Here is a 19881-nt window from a genome sequence, read left to right as displayed (position 1 = left end):
TGGATGGACCTGAAAGATGTTTTGCTAAGTGAAATAAGCCAGACACAAAAAGACAAATATTGCACGATCTCACTCATGCGTAGACTCAAAATATCAAGCTCCAGAGGCAGAGAGTAGAATGATGTTCACTGAGGCTGTGGCCGACGGTAGACGTGGAACCTTTAACCAAAGGCACAGTCTCAGCTAGACAGGAGGGTGAGTTCTGCAGATTTATTGTACAACCTGGAGACCATAGTTAACAACGTATACATGAAAATTGCTAAGGTAAGTCTTTTTATTTTTCTTTTTTCTTTTCGAGACAGAGTTTCTCTGTAGTTTTGGTGCTTGTCCTGGATCTCGCTCTGTAGACCAGGCTGGCGTTGAACTCACAGAGATCCGCCTGGCTCTGCCTCCCGAGTGCTGGGATTAAAGGCGTGTGCCACCGCAGCCAGGCTCTAAGGTAAGTCTTAAACACACTCACCACACAGATACAATCTGTATGTGAGAGGAGACGTATTTTTGTTAACTATGGTCATCTTTTCACAACATTTACATATTCAAAGCATCTCAATCTATTCCATATACACATAGAGGTTTGTCAATTATACATCATTAAAGCTGGGAGAGAAAATGGCAGATGAGCCCCAACCTCACCTGGATGGTGCGTTTGTCAAGGAATGCAATTCAAAGCCAACCACATGGTTGGCCAAGGTCATAAGTCAAATTGTAGAACTAAGGTCATCTGACTTCATTAAAAAAAATGTTTGTTCAATTCTTTGCTTGTCTGAATTATTTCCCATCCCTGACAGAATTTCACTCCAAGATGACAATTTGTCATTGCCGGTATCTTATACAAGTTAATTTGAACAAATTCTCTAAAAAGAAATGCAGTCTTTCTCAGTTTTAGGTAGTTCGGTGCTAATTCTACTTGTACACAAGAGTTCTTTTTGTTGTTGTTTTTTAACAGATTTATTTATGTGTGCATTGTTGGAACACAGTCCAAGGACGAAGTTATGCAAAGAGAATTCTGAGTGCTTGTGAGGAAAAACTCCAAGAAAACAAGACCAGAATCTTGTGACCCAAGTTTCTTCAAAAACAAAGAATTGTTCTGGATTATACTTCCATACCCCTCTCAGGTGTAGGAGTAAGAGTGAATTTACTTTAGATTATTCATTGCAGCTGGCTATTATTAATTGTTTATATGCTGCCATGGAAAAACATGTTTTTGCCATGTGCGGCTTGTCTGCTGCGTGTGGGTTGTCCTTGAGATTGTACACTTTACTCATGTGACTCTTTTTTTTTTTTTTTAATGGTACAGAAGGTTATATTGGAAAAAAAAAAACCATGCCTCTTTCCATTCGGGGAAATGTTTTTTGGTTGATGAGTGTTGTCTAGAATCCTGGGTAACAAGAAAGGACATAGTTAGCCATGTGGATGTTGGTGATGGGGAGCATAGATACTATTGTTTTAGATGTGAGTCTTCTTAATCTTCACAGTATAGTCTGATGCTCTGAATATAGTTTGCTATTACATGAGACTTTAGTCTGCCTTATTTATCGGCTCCGTTCTTGCAGGTTTCGCCACCTCTAGAATGATGACTCTCTCTCTCTCTCTCTCTCTCTCTCTCTCTCTCTCTCTCTCTCTCTCTCTCTCTCTCTCTCTGTGTGTGCTCGCGCGCATTGCATGCCAGCCATTGCGTGCATGTGGAGGTCCGAGGAAAACTTCCAAGAATTGATTCTCTCTTTTACCACATAGGACTTGAGGATCCAACTCAGATCTTCAGGCTTTGCAGCAAGCACCTCGACCCTCTGAGCAATCTCACTGGCCCCCAAAATTCTACCTTTAACTAGCTATTATGTTAAAATCACAACATAGTATAGCAATTGCTAGTGTTAGCAATGTGTGCATTTTTCAGGTTGCAATGAAGACGTTTACTGCATTTATTTGTTCTATGGCTATGCTCCTGTATTGTAAACGAATGCTAAATACATTGAAATATGGTGTTGTTGGGAAGCATTTTGTGAGCGGATGTCTGTGCTGCAGAATCAACCTTTTACAAGAAAACAGCTTTGATGTAGTTCTTAACTGTTGCTCTCCAAACTGAACGCATTTTAAAGGCCGAGTAACAGAGTGGCACATTAAGAGATGCCGCAAAGATTTAAGGTTCCTGCTGGCTTTTAAACTTAATGCTTCCTTTCAAAATTCTTTTAGCGTTGAACTTTTGTTTTTTAAAATTTAGATGGCATTTAAGGGGTAATATCTGTTTCTTCCCTACATAGTATGTATTCAGAGAGAACATACTTTTGTCTCAATAGTTTAAAAATATCAAACTCAGTATGATATATCCATACTAGATAGAAGTTGGTAGTGTTGTGCCCAGGTCGCAAGACCCCCAAGCAAGACCACCGCAGTGCCAATATCTGATGCAAGTCCACAGAGGTTTTTTCAGTAACAAAACAAGCAAGCCCAGGCCTTGGTCCTCATGCCCAACATCCGACACAGCGGGTGGAGGAGGATGGCCCTGAGCACTCATTTTAAGGGGTTTATATAGGAAAGGTTTACATGCAGCTTGGGATTGGATGAGGAGGCTAGGGATGAGGTAGTTCTCTGAAGTTACTGGCTGAACTATAAGCATGAGGTTACTGATGGCTAACGGGATTCAGGGTATCTACAGAGACATAAACTTTTTATTTCCTATGTCCTGCTTTTGCTGAACCCAGGATATACATTCAGATTTATTATTTCAGCCTCATCTTCCCATGAGTTCAACTTCTGGCCAGTTTAAAACTGTTGGTCAGCAAATACCTTTGGGGTGGGGGAGAGAAGGGGGGAGGACAGGGTGGTGGTGGTGGGGTGTCGGGAGGGGGGGGCGTCTCTCAAGATGGCTACTGATTTTTCTCTTTCAGTAGTGTGTTGCCCAGTGTGCACAAAGCATGGGGTTCACTCACCCCCAGTGCCACAGGAGCCAGGCTGGTGACACATTGCTGTAATCCCAGCACTTGGGAGGAAGAGAAAGCAGGATCAGAAGTTCAAGGTCATCCTCAACTACATCATGAATTAAAGTCCAGTTTGGGGTACAAAAGGCTCTACCCTAGTAAAAACTAATGTTTGAAAAGGAAAAAAATTCCTTCGGTGTCATAACTTTTAAAACACGCTGACATTATTTGATTCATGGCTGTTGCCATGGTCACAAACGCTTTGTATTTTCTTGACAAAAATAGTCCAGTGAGGCTTGTCATGAGTAAATTAGAACAAATTTATCAAGATTATATTTAAATTTTGCTTTGCTAGTTATACTAAAATGAGAACAAGACTTTATGTAAGTTAAAAAAAATAATTGAAAGTATTAAAATGTATTTCATTTGAAAAAAAAACTTAAAAAGGAAAACTAATCTCAAAATGCCTCACAATGCAACAGTGTCCTGTTGAAAACACAATAAGAACAGAAACTAGTAATTCCTCTACCGGTGCCTTCACATTTGTAGCTGTACTGAGAATTTGATAAGAAACCCTTAAGAAAACTGCTTCGTTTATAAACTGGTGCCAGATGTATCCAGTTTCCAGCCTTACCGAGGGTCCGTCAGAAATGGAGAGTCAGCATTTGCACATTTTAAACAAAAATGTGATGTTTTTCCTCTACCCGGGCACAAGTGTTTACTCTTGTACTAGCAGAAGCTGGAGGCATCGGGCACGATGACCAGCAGCTGTGAACATCTTAGAGCAATCATTTCCACGCTGTAAACCAACTGAGGTGCTAGCTTCCTAAGAGCTTAATCACAATGAACGCGGTGCGAGACGATGAGTCAATAAGCCTAAAATGCAGCCCCAAAGACCTTCAAACACTTTTCCTCCCAACGCAAACAATAATAGGTCCAGCCTATATTGTTTGCTCCCAGGGTCCGTGGAAGAGTCTAACAACCAGCTGGGAATCTAATCTGAGTGATAGTCAACGAATCGAAGCACACTGAGTTCTTAAGTCCATTCACTTTATTCTTCTAAGTCAGTTCTATCTACACAGTTTCTTTTCTGTTCTCATACTTAGCTCCTCTCAGTCCCTCCTGCTCTCAGTCCCTTCTGCTGTTTTCTCATCTCTACCTAGTTCTTTCCATCTCCGTCCTCATCTTTGTTCTTCTCCATCAGTTCTCCCCAGTGCTCTCCGAGAACCAGTATATACACATGCGGTAATTCTTTGGCAAAGCAATGTGAAGCTTGAAGTTTTCAGGGTCGCAGAGAGGGGTGATAAGGATCCACACATAAAGCAATAAATGTCAGCTTCCAATAAAACCCAACAGGGGAGTGACTAAAGGGGAGTTCTCTGCTAGGGTCAACTAAAGGCTAACATCAATTAGGGAATGTGGGAACAGCACCTGGCTGAGGAGGAGTTAAAACTTAATCTGCACAAGAAAGAAGCTTGGCACCTATCACCTGCCAGGCCTATGTAGGCAATCTTCTTGGGTCAGTGGGAAGTAACTGCCTTAACTCAGTAACTAGCAAGTGGCTAAAACATCATTCCAGGAACAGGAGCAGTAAATCTCTTAAGTTAGGGTCTTGTGTAAATAACCCAGGGTGAAGGTAAGGAGTTGAGGATTTAATTGCTAGTGGTTATTTTCTCTTATCTGTAAGTGAGATGAGCTAATGTTTATCTATGTGCAGTTTTGTCCTTGGAAAAAAGTATCTTTGCTGAAACAGGTTTGTCTGGAGAATGGCCCTGGCCAGATATATGTTAATGAAAAATAAACACAGCTGGGGACAGTTGTCCAATTACCCCAAGTATATAGGGAAAGTTGTGCCCAAGATTGAGATGCAATCGTGAGAGTACATGGACACATAACATGGAGATGCACGGTAAATGGGGAGACTCATATCTGTTATTGCACAAGAAGTTTACAACAAGAGACAGCCAGTTCATTCAAAAGGCAGTAATTTCATAATGCCTTGTATGATGGTTTCCTCTAACAGAACCCTTAGTTCTGATGGGTTGACCTTCTGAACTCTAGTTGGCACTGCTGTGTACTCATGGATTTTCACTACCAGAGGCTCTCAGTATCCTCCCTGTACCTTTTCCTGTCCATCCATTTGGCATTCCTTTAAACTAATTAACCTGAATACATCAGATTCTAACTTGGGCATCTCAGCTGTGTTTCAGGTATCTGCACCATTGTACCAATGGGCTAACTCTTACAGCTTCCTGGGGGTGGGGTGGGGGCTGTCTTCTTTGGAAGACAATAGTTACATAGCTTACTTGAACATATCATATCAATAATTTTATATCCTGTTAATACCTTGTCAACTTTGCAGTATTTATTAGATTTATCAGATGAACTCAGCTGCTTATTTCTGCTTCTGGGCTGTCTGTGAAAATCATATTCTTATTGATATGAATTTGAAGTTTTTCTTTCTGGGTGTCTTTTAAAGGCAGAAATGCCCAGTTTTAACATTGGTTGCTGTTAAATAAAACATACCCTTAACATAGTCATTCTGCTTGGTGTAGCTTGTAATCTACACTAAAGTGAAACTCTGCTGAATGACATCATCCAAAATTGTTCCGCAAGGCTGCTGCTGACTTAGGATTTTGCTTCAGCGTTCTAAAAGGTGTGGATGGTGGGAAGCAAGCCTCGCCATAGAGCGACAGCGATAGAAGACCACAGTTTTACATTTGTGAGTCATTTTGTGCCAGACATTGCCCCATCACCCGTCAGTGCCGCTTCCCATTCGTCTCGGTTCTGTGTCGTGCCTTCTGTTCTGATTCAGCTTAGCTAACCAGAAGCACAGGCAGATGTCGGGACCGGGGCTGGAAGGCAAGTGGAGTCTAGTCTCCAGGCTTCTTGGAGGGCAGCCTCAAGCTGGTTGCATTCCTCAGCCAAAGGACACATTTTTAATTAAATTCCACTCTCCTCCAGTCCCTCGTTGTGTGACTCTCTTCCAGTCTGGTCCGGACGGAGGCAGCTGTCTTCCCTGTGCTTGTTAGACCCTCAGAACACCCTCTTGTTTTTTAACTGTCCATGGTTTTAGAAAGAATTCTTTCACTCACTCCATTTCCGTGCACTTTGTTTCCTGTCAAACTATTAAATGATACAAAGGATTAGCTTTAGAATTTAGTTATCTTAGAAATGAAAAACCATTCAGTATACATTTGATCAACCTATTTCTTTAATTTTTGCATTAAATATTACACTAAACATGAAGAGCATGCCCTGGTCTTATTTATACATCCATAAAAATATGCTCAGGTTATTTTTCAAGAGGAAACAGAAGATGGGTAGTGGGGATAGATGAGAAAGCATAACCCAAATGATCAAAAGACAGGGAATGTAAAAAGACATTAACACATTGTCTCAGAAAACCCCGGTCAGCATGATGCTCTACCAACAGCCGCCAGCATTTAGTGGAAAGTCCGCTCTACATCCCAGTCCCTGTTCTGAAAAACTGACATATTCCATGCTCCTCCCTTCTCAGGCACAGGATGGAGCTGTTCTCCCTCTTCCAGTGGAGAATCTGGCCCAGGGCAGTCACGCAAACCCCTGGCCCTGTGGTGCGGCCCATTCTCCTGGCCAGTTGTGCTTGTCTTGCAGTGGTCTCACAAATAAGACTTAAATTATACAAAGACTACAAATTCTGTGAATGAATAAACTTGCAGAGTGACATACTAGGAAACACATGGGTTTGATTCTTACAAGCCCGTTTAAATGATTCCTCGGTGTGCCTGGTTTTCTTCTTGATACATTTTATAAGTTTGTACGCGACTTGTTGTAGTGTGTCATATTCTAATGAGAATTTACAATTTTTCTCTAGGTTTCTGATCTGTAACTATGCCCGTTAGCAAGTCACCTGTGATCAATAAGTTTGGAATAATATCTTCCAGTTACTATGAAGAACTCTTGAAATCTACTTCTCAAAGTGCAACTAGAAAGAAGAGTCATAAACCAAAGTAAGTTTGAGATTTTATGCCATTTTATGTCGGAGTTCTAATTCATTACAGGTAATTTTGAAAGTTTAAAAAATTGTGAAATTTTCTTCTTTTCCTCTTCCTCCTCCTCCTCCTTCTTTTTTCCCCTTTCTGGTCTTGCTTGGTTCTATCCTAGGTCTCTGGGCCATCCACTCTCTGGTTTATGGCACCCCAGGCAGTGTCAGGGGCGATATTTATGGTTGTATAGCGTGGTCTTCTTGTGAGACTCCTAATAGTGGGAACGGGGCTGTCTCTGACTCTTTTGCCTGCTTTTAGGACCTTTTCCTCCTACTGCACTGCTTTATCTAGCCTTAATATAAGGGGAGGCGCTTATTATTATTATTATTGCAACTTGAAATGCTGTGTTTGGTTGCTATCCCTGGGAGGCCTGCCCTTTTCTGTAGGGAAATGGAGGAGGAGTAGATGGGGGTGGGGGTGGGGGGAAGAAGTACCGGGGAGGGACTGGGGCGGGAGAGGAGGGAGGGGAAAGCTTCAGTCAGAATGTAACACATGAGAAAAGAACAAATAAAAGATTGTGAAATTATACAAAAAAATCACAGCTTTGTATCTGGAGATAAAGATGTGAAAGATTAATATTTTCAATTAGTTTCGTGTATTATATTAGTGTATTTGTAAAAGTTGTAAATTACACATTTTATTTTAAATAAACATTTTTCTATATTTTCATATAATTTAAATTGCTATTGGATTCATGAAATGCATGAGCAAAAACTTTTAATAATGGCTATTTTAGTTACTTTTAGTTTTTTGCTTTTAAATTTAGACATAATAGGCTGTTTTCCCATTTTAAAATGATTGGGATAAAGTTTCTGAAATGAATGCAAGTGCCACTTAGCGGAGCTGTTGCTAAGACTTTACAATCCCAAGAAGTGTATTTTTCCTGTGTTTATTTAATTTTTTTAGTTGTTGCAGCTCTGGTTTTATTCTAAGATTATACTAATCTGTATGAGAATGAGGGGAGGCAGGAATAGTTATTATCTATCAATAACCCCATAGTGATGTATTCATTGTCGTACCAGTACATCAGATGAGCAAGTAAAAATGATCAGTGCATCTAAACAGTCAAAGACATTGGAAACAGAAACAGTAGGCCTGAGTGGTATTGACTTAGTAATTCTTTTACTCTTGGAAACCTAGGCAGCAGAGGAAAAACTGTTTGTATGAAGATGTTCATAGCAGGACTGATTACATTTAAAATTGCAAGTTTTCAAGTGCTTAGTATAGGAATGGCCAAATGAACGAAGTGCTTGTAACAGTAGGCTATATTGGAAATATTTGTAAGAAAAAATATTTTTATCATATTTAAAGAAGTTTCACAAGGAACTGGATATTTCTAACTTGTTAATGTGTATCTCACTAACTTGTTTATATGTATCTCACTGACTTGTTATTATGTAACTCATACATGTCTAGTTTATTGGTGACATGAGTTAACTTTGGGTAACTTAAGGTCTCAGATAAGTATTCAATACCAATTCTACTTATCTGATACAATTTGAAACAGCTATTCTTTAACTTTTCTCCTGATCTGAGATACTCTCTTGTAGTCTGATCTGATCACAAATCCACGGCTCACACTCTGTCCCCAACACTTCAGAAAATCATTCGACTTCTCCGTTGTAGAAGCAGGCACACTGTGTCCTAGCTTTCCCCTTTTACTCTCATCAAATTGACATTGTCAAGATCACAGAAGCATGATAAGGTAATGGCGTACGTGCTTTTCCTCCATAGTCTAACATTTACCTTAACAGGGATACAATCGGAAATCAGCCTTATGTAGTAGCAAAAATGATAATCTGAGAATTGATCATGCTAGTGACAACCGGTGTGATCTCCTGCTCAACTTGTGGTGTAGTCACTGTGGCAAAGACTGCTAATTGCTCCTTACCTAAATCCCTTTTCTCGTTTGCTCACACTGATAGGATTTTTAGTAGGATCCACAGTGAAGCATGAAAGCCTGCCTTTCTCAGATCTCCTTGTTGTCAATGGGACTGTGGGTATGATCCCATTGAGTGCCACGGTTAGCAGAAATGTTACACTTTAATTCTGTGCTCATTAACAAGGAGAAGTATGTCTTCCTGTTCTTTGTTGCTGCTTTTAGTGGGAATGGGGAGGTGGCTGCAGCCCCTAGAGCAGAGGCTTTGAGCCACAAGATGGAAGATGTATGTTGAGGACAACAAAGGGGCAAGAAAACCAAGTGTGGACCTCCTCTGCAGACACACCATCCTGGGTCGCGTATCTTGGGTCTTCTGTCTGAAAAAGAAGGGTCTGTCTTGATTACAATAATTTTGCTGTTTTATAGCAGTTTGCATTGTTTTTCTAGGTAGTTCGTGGCATAATTTCTCTGTAACAAAGCTACTAGCAATGCTCTGTAGCCCCAGTTTGTCTTTATTATCTTTCCAGAGGACTCATTGATTGCCCAACTGAATAAGACATTCACTTTTGGACTTTGAACCAGTTGGGTTAGTAAAGAATATTTACCTCTTACAGCCATTTTTCTGGGTTCTTACACATTCAAGTATATAGGAGAGAGATGCTCATGCACATTATGGACCAATAGTACACTGTGACTTACCCCCACTTTCTAATACCTGTTTTTTGACTTGAACTGTCTAAATTTTAGTGTTCTCTGGCATAATACCTTCTGATGGAAAGAAAATTAAGCATCCCTTGTCTTACTGCATTTTCTCCTTGGATACCATTTCCATCCCACATATGTGAGTTTATTCCCAAGAAGGGATACTCCTGATTTCGTCAGACAGTTGCTTGTGGCATCACAAGGTCATCTCATGCTCGATGGAAAAGTCACATGTATTTACTATTTAAATTTTGCTTTAATTGACATGTTATACATATTACATATTGTGATAATTCTATACTTGTGGAGAGCATGTAATGTTCAAACCTGAATGCTCATCATTTCTTTGTGCAGGGAACCTTGATCCCTTCAAGATCCTTTTGAGGTACATAATTTTTAAAGCTACACTCACCTTACTATTCTATAATTATCCCTGTGTTTTGATTGGTACCTGATCTCTTTCTCTATCTCCTCCCTTTTCCCCCATCATAGACTTTATGATCACTACTCTACTCTCAAATTTGAGGAGACAAACTATGTTAGCTTCTACATATAACTGAGAATATGTTACTGTGCCTGGATTACTCCAATCAGCATAATGTCCCCTAGCTACATCATGTTGCTGGAAACAGGATTTTATTCTTTTTTATGGCAGAATAACATTCTTCTGTGTGCTTATTGTTATTTATTTGCGGTGCTATTTACTGGGTGAGAGAAAATACAAGGTACAATGGAATCCACTATAAGAGTTTCATCAGGGAGGGGAAAGCATAGGGAATGTGAATATACCTACCAGAAACAAATGGTACAGAGAGAGAGAGAGAGAGAGAGAGAGAGAGAGAGAGAGAGAGAGAGAGAGAGCTGGGGGGTGGTGAACGGGTGGAATCTGTTTTTATAGGTCATCTTGCGCATGCACATATGGGCTTAAGTAGCTATACCATACATGCACATAGATTATGTGATCACAGAGCACAGACTATGTGACCACTCGGTGCATGAATTACATAGGACGGGAAGGCCCTGGGGTGACTAAGCATTTTGCCTGACTGCTGGACAGCGCATGCACGGTCATATAGCTAGGAATTATAACACTTATACCACATTTTCTTTATCCATTTATTCTACAGTGGGTCTTCCTTCGGCTCCTGGAACTAATGGGTCATCTGATAGTTCCATTTTTAGTTTGTTTCTTTTTTGTTTCTTTGTTTTTAAGAATATGACACCATTTTCAATGATGGCTATTCTAGTTTCTAGTCTCACCCACAGTGAAAAGAGTATACTTTTCTTCATATTTCACTGATTTTTTTTACCCCCCCAAACATAGCCATTTGGCCAGGGTAAAGTGGCATGTTACCACGGTTGGGATTTCTATTTCCCTGATTGTATTAGTGATGCTGAGACTTCTTCCTTCACATTTGTTGGCTATTTATGTTTCTCCCTTTCCTAAAAAATGAGTGTCTATCTAGATCATCTCTCTATTTGTTATGTTGCCTAGTCTTACTGCTGTTGAGCTGTTTGTGTTCCTTATACATTGTATATGTCAGTCCTGGTCAAGTGAATCTTTGGCAAATGTCTCATCCCTGTCTCCCAGCTCTCTTTTCAGCTTCTAATTCTTTTCTTCGTTGGGCCAAGTTGTGCACTACTTTCGAAGGCCTTCTCTGCTGTGGGCTTGTTGTTTGCTCATGTGTTTTGGAATTATCCCACGACAGAACGCATATTGTCCACAAAAATAGATAGGTTCAATTCCCAGATTTCTCTCCTAGGCATTTAAGTAAGTCTGTTCAATCAGCTCATTTTGCTAAATTATTAGGTATGTTTAGATCTATTTTTGATTATTAGTTTGGTTGTGTTTGAGAGTTTGCACCTTTTGTATTATCTTTGCAGCTCCAATATGGGTAATACACTGTATAGGAAGCAGATTTGGGTACACAATACTATTTACAGAGATATTTCGAAGTATTCTTGGGGTACACAAGATGTCGTCGGATTATCTTCTCAACTAGTATGTTCTTACGGACATCTATATAGGTGAAAAATCTCATATATAGGCTGTACCAAAGCAGCAAACTGGACTAATAAATTTCTGGGTTTATCTGACTCCTAGATGGGCACTGATAGAGTGCATACTCTTAGCGTATAATCCTGGACAGAATCATTGTTGCATCATGTATTTATTACATCAATGTCGACAGATCATTTCAAATTTCGAGTGTAATAATGGGTGGGAATGAAAAAAGGATGAATATTCCATCGCTTGGGTGTTCTTATTTGTATTTCGAATTAAATACTCACTATCTTCAAATGCTCCTTCTTTACTCTCATACTCTTTATTCGTCATGTCATCATCACCTCTTCCCTCCACCTTATACTGTCATCTCTCTACGATTCTTACACCTACATGGGTGCCCCCGTTCCTAGTTTCTTTCTCTCTGCTCTTACTTCTGCCTTCCTTCCTCTTTCAACTATTCTTTTACTCCTGTGGAGTTGTCTACATATTTCTAAAGGATCTCTTCTAATCCAAGTCTTGTCTCTCTCTGTTGTAGTTCATATGATTATAACTGATTAATAGAAAATATACTGTTTATCTTCTGTAACTAACTGAATCTCTTCTGACGCATCAATATCACACTTGAGCGTGTATACGATCGATACTTATTCATTCACCTATTGAATTTTGAAAGTTGTGTGCTAATATGTGTGTCTGTGCTAGGTAGTGACTGGCCCTCTGTGTGAGATAGATAGCTCTGCTCTGTGACCCTGTCTAAACACACTCAGAAGAGAAAGTTCTATGACAGACATGTGATCTCATCCTGTCGTGAGCCTATTATAGTTAATGAGAAATAGGGATAAGTTATTACGCATACAACTGCTCCCTCTTTCATTCTCTTGAGAGTGGTTTTGTGTGCTCTATAGGGATTTTCTATCTTGTTAATCGCATATATCAAACTAATCCTGTATTGCTAATGGTTCTTATGAACTCTCATAGCTGAGAGCTCTTTGTACTTACGTTTTGATAGAACATATTATGAGTTGGCATGCGCATGCTGCAATATCACAAGTCTAGCCTCGATATGCTTCCACATTCCTCATAGCATTGTTTTGCTAATGCTGGTACGTGAATATATAAAGACTTTCTCTATTAGACAATATCAAAATGTGTTGTTGATTCGTAGACTATTATGTTTGTAGTATAGCATAAATGATCTTAGGAGGTTTCAGTTACGCTTTCTTTCACCTCAGTTGTGTTACTGATGAAGACACAGTGAAAGGTACTAACCTTTGTCACATAGGTGTCACTACATGATGATACAGTCTCGTCCTGCTAAGATACTTTGAGACAAATATATCAAAGGTATGAGGATGAGCAGTATAGGTATGGGAAATCTCGTCACGTCGCTTTGAGCAATAGTTATGTATGGACAGTATTCATCCGTATGTGAAGGCAAGCAGAGCGATAATATCATGGAGGAGGAGTAAGAACCTAAAGTCGCTTCACCATAGGTTCATTTGTGAACATCCTTGATCTAGTGGAGAGCCTCATTAATCGTTTTTTTTATCTTATTCGCTTTCACGCATGGTTGCTCTGATGTCAGCAGATAGTTGGTAGTTTCATGTCTTCCCCATTTGCATCATCTATTCTTGTCTGTCATATAGGCGTAAGATCCTTTATTTCACTCTTTCCTACTCACTGTGTATGCAGTCTACATTTTTTAGGAGGAGTTTGAGAATATATTAATTATTTATTCTTTGCAATAGTGAGCTATTTGGTTTGCGATAAGCTGTAATATAGGATTAGTATGACCCTACGACCAATGAAAATCGAAGTCTGGGAGTGGCATGCTCTCCAATTTCGAACTACGGTAAGTTGGCTTGCTTGGTGATGGCTCGGTCACTCTGTATTGTGCACACAAAATGTGTTGATGCTCGTAGGGATGTCAGAGTTAATAATAGAAGGTATTATATGATGTCGACTCAGCTGACAATGCTCTCAGAGTGTGCAGTGCGATCAACTTCTCATAGATTGTTAGACGGCTAATGGTATGCATGTAAAGCTTTGTGCAGAGAGCTCTCTATGCACTAAGTATACAGCACGACTGAATTCGTTTATGAGAGTGCTATAATCTGCGCACTATGTTCTGCATACTCTGGCAGATGTCAGCATAGCATCCATTCATAATACAGGTGCTTGAGATTCTACTTTGAACTATTATTTTTAAGCATTAGCAACACCATTCACTCTATAAGTGTTTTCTGTTTTCATTAACAAGTTGTGGTGCTCAGCTTCTTACACAGCAGACTTCAGAAAAGCGGTGACTAAGAAACACTATGGTTCCACAGGGACGCGGTATGGCTATGATTAAGTGACATAGTCTGCTTTATAGCTTGAATGTAACTCTGGACCATTGGAACTTAGTGATTAGAAAACGTCATACATGTAGCATGTTCTCTTTTCTTTCTAACTTTCATATTTAGCAATGTACTGCATATAGACGCAATGTCTATGGTCTCATAATTTTATAGCACAGAAAAGGCTTCAGAAGGATTATCCAAACTCAGAACAGTGATATTATGGACAACATGTACCATTAATGTTATATTATTCAGATATATATGAAGCACTCAGCTAATTTTACAAATTTTATATTAGATCCTCTTATTAAAGTGAACAAATAACTTTCTTGATTGGTAGTCATCAAGATAATTGGCATCCACTTTTTTGTGAATTAATGTATGGATCTCAGACACATCATGACACACAACTTCTTTGTAGCATTGTCATTATGAAGCACCATATTACTATTGTTATGCCAATATAACATTATTTTATTTTACCTACAATTATATAGCTCTTGATATCAAGGGAGACACAGATTACTCTGGTCATGTGATCCAGGCCTCATATTTGCTGCTTGACTGCATTCTCTCTCTTTTTCTATGCATACATCCAGGCATTTTCATCAACCTCCTCATCTCAGGGAGGCAGAGCCTCTAAGGCCAGGAGGGGAGTGAGAGGTCAATATCTTGCTGGTGAGTTCTACAGTCTCACGGGGCATGGTTCTAAGGTCCTCTGTCGGTGAGCGCTGTAGCGAATGCATTTTGTATTGGACGCCTGTTCACGGCTGATGCATAGAGATAAGGAGCATAATGCCTATGTTCAGGCACGGTCGCACAATAATAGACAGCGTGGTGAGTGCTCTGCGCATCTCGCACTGTACAGCAAACATGATAATTTCAGATCAAGTGATCTCAATCACGATACCTGAGAAGAAAGGTGGCACTGGATCAGGTTAGCGGGGCGTCGCTAGTTCATAGGTTTACACTATTCATTGGTTGTATTATTTCTGCATTTGGGTTACACTTGGCTCTTTGTATTGGTTGCTTTTTATCCATAACTTTTGGTTCTCATAAAATTCTTGCTCATTGAGGGTCCACACTTAATAGTACACTTGGCTGCATGTAGTATGTCTTATGCAGAACTAGAATTGTCACCTCTCTTGCAGACGCTCAACCCAGAGCTCTTACAGGTACTGTCTCGGACTATTTGCATTCATATATGTGATAGCGGTAAGTTTTGCGTATGTGGATATGGAGTGCTTCATGGCATGACAGATATATGGAATTGCAGTCGTTATGAGCTGTTCGGCATAAACATATACGCAGTTAGCGCTGTAAGACTTTTGTATAAACTGCTGTGAGACATTAGTGTTATTCTGATCTCCCATGGGGATCGCGCTAAATAGTCTTTAAGAAATGTAGATTGTGCGTGAGTATTTTAATATTATAGTGTGACTAGCTGCTAGTGTCTGATCTTATATTATGTCAGCTTAAGATCTCTGTCTATCACGTTGGCTCACTATTTAGTCACGCTCGTTATCTGTGGTCTCATGTGTATTACTTCATGATTAGCCAGCACATGTGTAAAATACTTATATAAAATGTTATGATGTCTATCTCTTATATAATGTCTATGTTATTATAAAGTCTTTTACTGATATACTTGTTGAACAGTGTCACAGGGAGTTGCGACTCTCGCTACCCTCCACACGTTCTTCTTTATTCTCTGCACTTCTGTTGAAAGAGTTGCGCTTATATGTTAACCCAGGCTGGCCTTGAACTTGCAGATCTCTGCTCATGCTTCGCACGGAGCTCTGATTTGGTATAGGCCGACTCTGAATCCTGGTAGCATTGCTAATTAGCCATATATCTCCATCACATGTAGAGGTGAGTTCCACACCGAAGATAACTACTGCTTAGTTGTAACTATATGTTATCTTGTAGTCGCTCAGGGTCTTAATAATGGTAGATAACTTGTACGGTAATACATGTCGTGATAGTCAGTGTGTTGCTTCAGATGTGGTGAAGTTGTTTGATTTGCACTCGCTCGTGTCGTGGCACTAGATAGGTCATTTCGAGACGGTATGAAGAATGCTTTATAATAGGTTATAGATATCTGTGGCGTATGCGAAGCTAGTAATTCCTTGTTAATGTCTTAACATGCGTGACGATACGGCATACTTTATAGACACATATATAATTGCAAGTATCGCATCTCATTTGGATGTGACGCTATACTGTGTGGTCAAAACTGACGCCTATCTTTATTGGTATTAACTTTTTTGTTTCTTAATTGGCTGATATAGAAGAGTTGTGGAGGTAAACGCTCTTAACATTCATGTTCAGTTTGTTCTTAGGTGTATGTATATGTATTATGATAGGAGATACTTTTGATATCATATATTCTCTCGTAACGATACATTCATAAAGAAAAAGAGAGGGAACGCGTAGAGAGAGAGAGAGTAACGAACAAAGTTGCATAAAAATTCACGTGCTAGATAAAAAGGAACAGTGCAGTTGATAGTACGAATGAGCACAAGTAATCGCATAACTTGTGATAAAACATGGAGGATAGAATCACATTTATTATGAATGCGCTAATCCAAAGGAAAGTGCTTGACACTTAGGGCAAGGAAAGTTCACCTCACGAGCGTAAATTATCAATCTATAGTGAAGAGATATAATATGATAAAAGTTTGAAAGCAGGATGGTGGTGACTTTTAATATTAGCGACCTGGAAAACAAGAGGCTGATGGATCTCTGAGTTTGAGGCTCATAGCGTTGCGTGAGTTTAACGAGCAGTTCAGAAGTGGAGATAGGACATGAAGAGAAGATGGATTATGGGAATTACCATTGGCGTGTAAGTGGTTGGGGATAAGTTGGTGAAGGTAATTTTGCTATTTAGAATGAGGAGGTCGCTGACTCATCTCTCAGCAAGACAGCAGGACTTGCAGCTTCTGTCGAATGGTTCTCTGATTGAGAGTCAATGGATAGAAAACAGGAGTTATGGAATATTCTCATGATAAGAAGCGATGAGGTGCAAGCAATGGTCAGGGTGTCCCTTGATAGGAGTCTAGTGAGGCATTGTGTGAAGCTGTGAAGGTAAGCTCGGATGATTCGCTTGGAGACCCAAGATGTTGGAGATTGCTAAGAACCACAGGATACAGTGAGAAGAAGAGCTGCTAACAAGGAGTGAACACCAAGAGAGGAAGTGTGTTACAGTCAACAAGCTGAAGGAGTTGGAGATCTGAAGAGCATTTTGACATCAGAACATAGAGATGCAAGTTTGGGGTGGAACAGCACAAGAGAAGAGAAAGTATGTTAAGTCAAGCAAGATAAGGAGTTGGAGATCTGAAAGAACATTTTGAATATCAGACATGGAGATGAGATGTAGAGTTGTGAGTTTGTCCAGCTGGTTTTCAAGTTTTGTTTGGTCAGTATTTCTCACTATCCCCTTCACTATATTTTGGAATGTATGTATATCTGTGCAATTGTAGTTGGAGATCAATGTATCTGTTTTTGATCTTGATTTTTATAGGGGATTACAGTTAAAGAGACTTGCACGAATGCTCAAGTAGAACTTTGAACTTTGGACTTTAAAACATTGTTGAGAACTGTGGAAGACTTTTGAAGTTGGGACTCAAATGTATTTTGGGTTGTTATTGTATTGTTAATGCTTGATGGAGCAGACTAAAAGTAGATAATGTGGGTAAGTTTGATGTCAATTGCCCCCATAAGCTCATTGGGAGTAACCATTAATGGGCAAATGTGGCTTAGTTGATTGTTATGTAGGTATGGCCTTGTTAGAGAAGTATATCATGTGGATGCAGAGACTTTGTGGTCAAATAATACAATCAGAGACTCGCAAGACCTGCACGAGTAGTTAGGTACAGAAAACATTCTCGATTGGCCATGTGGATTAAGATGTAAAACTTCTCAGTCTTCCGTTCTCTAGATACCAGACAGGATGCCTCTGCTTTGGCGATAAGTTCGCAAACAGTGTAAGAGAGCTGTTTTCCTTTCATTGGTCAGGGGTGTTCTTGATGCTGTCGATTGAATGTGACGTTGGGTGGACATGAACTGATACAGGCTGCCCAGCATCGTAGATGAGTTTACCGCTTTATATTGAAAGTGTCGCTGTGAGATTTCTGCAAGGTATATCAAGGTGGCTATCGTGCACTCAGCAGCTAGGATAAACTATTGTGAAAGACAGAGACTATTTCTTTATTATAGCTGCTGACAAATATAAACAGGAAGAGGGGAGAATAAATGTGTGATATGGATCCTTAAAAAAGAGGAGTCAATATTGTTTACATAGTTTTAGTGTTTTGAGTGTAAACACATGCTTAAAAATATTTTTTAAAATAGGTATTTATATACATGTAATAATTACTAAAATGTATACTTCACTATGATATTGACCAACTCTTTCAATGAATTAGTACATGTTTTTTGTTCATTCCTTATTAGATAGTTTATTTCTTGCAGAAGATATACAGTTGTGTTGCTGGAGTTCGTTTTTATATATTTTCATATTAGTTTATAGTGGATTTAATATTGTGAGTATAGACTATTTCTCATATGAGTGACAGGTTATTATCAAACTATGATATTAATGATAGGGATGCAAGAATCATCTTTTAGAGGGTGATAATAAGGCACGATTAGGATACCTCTATAAAAAGATGTACTGGCTAGACTGATATATTAATTTTTAAATATCTAAGTGTATTTTTATCACGTGGACGTAGAAGGTGGATCATGATTTAATTGTATAGTATTAAATACTATAGGTGAATATTACTACATTGTTAATATTTAGAGCTTTATTGCTATTTCTGTGAAGAGAACGATGATCGAGCAGGAAACTTATAAACGAAAGCATTTACATCTGGAGCTCTGCTTATAGTGATAATAAGAGGATGCAGATTTTCGACCATTACACATTGGTTAGGGAGATGGTGGAGGCAGGCACGAGTGATTTTGAGACAGCTCTCAGAGCTTAACATTGATCGCGACAGAAGACAGGAGAGATGAAGGGGAGGTAAGAGCGTGGTATTGAAATTTTTTAAAATCAATCTCGCGCCACGCACGTGACACAACTTTCTCATACAGTTCCTTGAGGTCTTCTCTGCTAATTTAGTGGCAGTGATCTGAAATATATAGATTCCTATTGTATCTGATAGAGAGGTTGTAAAGTGTGCAGGTTCAAAAGTGTTTACCCTTACTTAGTAGTCTTAGTTTAGCATCAGGACAGCTGCTTTGTTCGCAGCTCTGTCAAAATAACCATCCTGTTTACTAATCGATTGGAAAGGATGGAATCGTAATAAATTAGCAGTTCAGCTACTCACCAACAAGCAGCTAGAGGAGCACTTGGGCTACGCTGAGATGTCTCACCTACGCCGCCAATTACTCTATGATGTCTGTTAAGTGCTACCAGTGTATTTTAATTTGTTCTGATGATATGGCTTTCTTTTGCTCTATAAGACTATAAATATTTATGAAATGATTTCAACAATTGGAACTGGGATTTCTACTCTTGCAGGCCAATTACATTATGTGGGATCGGTGACTGAGTATTGTAGAGATGAATAGGGTAGTCTATTAATCTATGTTCAGCACAGAATAATAAAAAACGGTTTCTTTTAATTGCTGAAGACACGGCGATGGTCCTCAGTCTAGCTCGTAACAATCATGCGTTCTCAGTTTTGATTTCTCAAAAACTTAGCGGATGGGCTGATGAGATTGGCTGTGCACATAATTGGTCAAAGATGGGGCTATCAGTACAACGCAGTCGAGACCTGCTTCAGATCATCAGGGGCTGATTATGGAGACATAGTGACGTAGTTTTTCCCAGGATGTGTACATACCTCACATATATCTCTTAGAATCTAGGAGATATACCTCGACTGTGTTGTGACAGTCATCTAAGGATTAGCTTCTCAGTCTAATTATGGTTTACTTTGATTCTATGACGCCTCTCCTAGATCTTATGAATTTATGCACGCGACATGAAATCTTA

The 19881-nt window shown here is 39.4% G+C and overlaps 1 protein-coding gene across 2 annotated transcripts in view; it reads left to right on the top strand.

Moving 5' to 3' along the window:
- Tmem232 (transmembrane protein 232) overlaps window positions 1-19881 on the top strand; it is a 270950-nt gene that overhangs the window by 23171 nt on the left and 227898 nt on the right. For both annotated transcript variants that reach the window (XM_037210170.1, XM_037210169.1), the window contains exon 2: window positions 6772-6907. In XM_037210170.1, the coding sequence (XP_037066065.1) occupies window positions 6789-6907 (119 nt within the window). In that variant the 5' untranslated portion in view covers window positions 6772-6788. The remainder of the gene's footprint in view (window positions 1-6771; window positions 6908-19881) is intronic.

Source organism: Peromyscus leucopus, chromosome 13 (genome assembly GCF_004664715.2).
Source record: "Peromyscus leucopus breed LL Stock chromosome 13, UCI_PerLeu_2.1, whole genome shotgun sequence".
Lineage (NCBI taxonomy): Eukaryota > Metazoa > Chordata > Mammalia > Rodentia > Cricetidae > Peromyscus > Peromyscus leucopus.
This window is presented reverse-complemented; position numbering and strand designations above follow the sequence as displayed.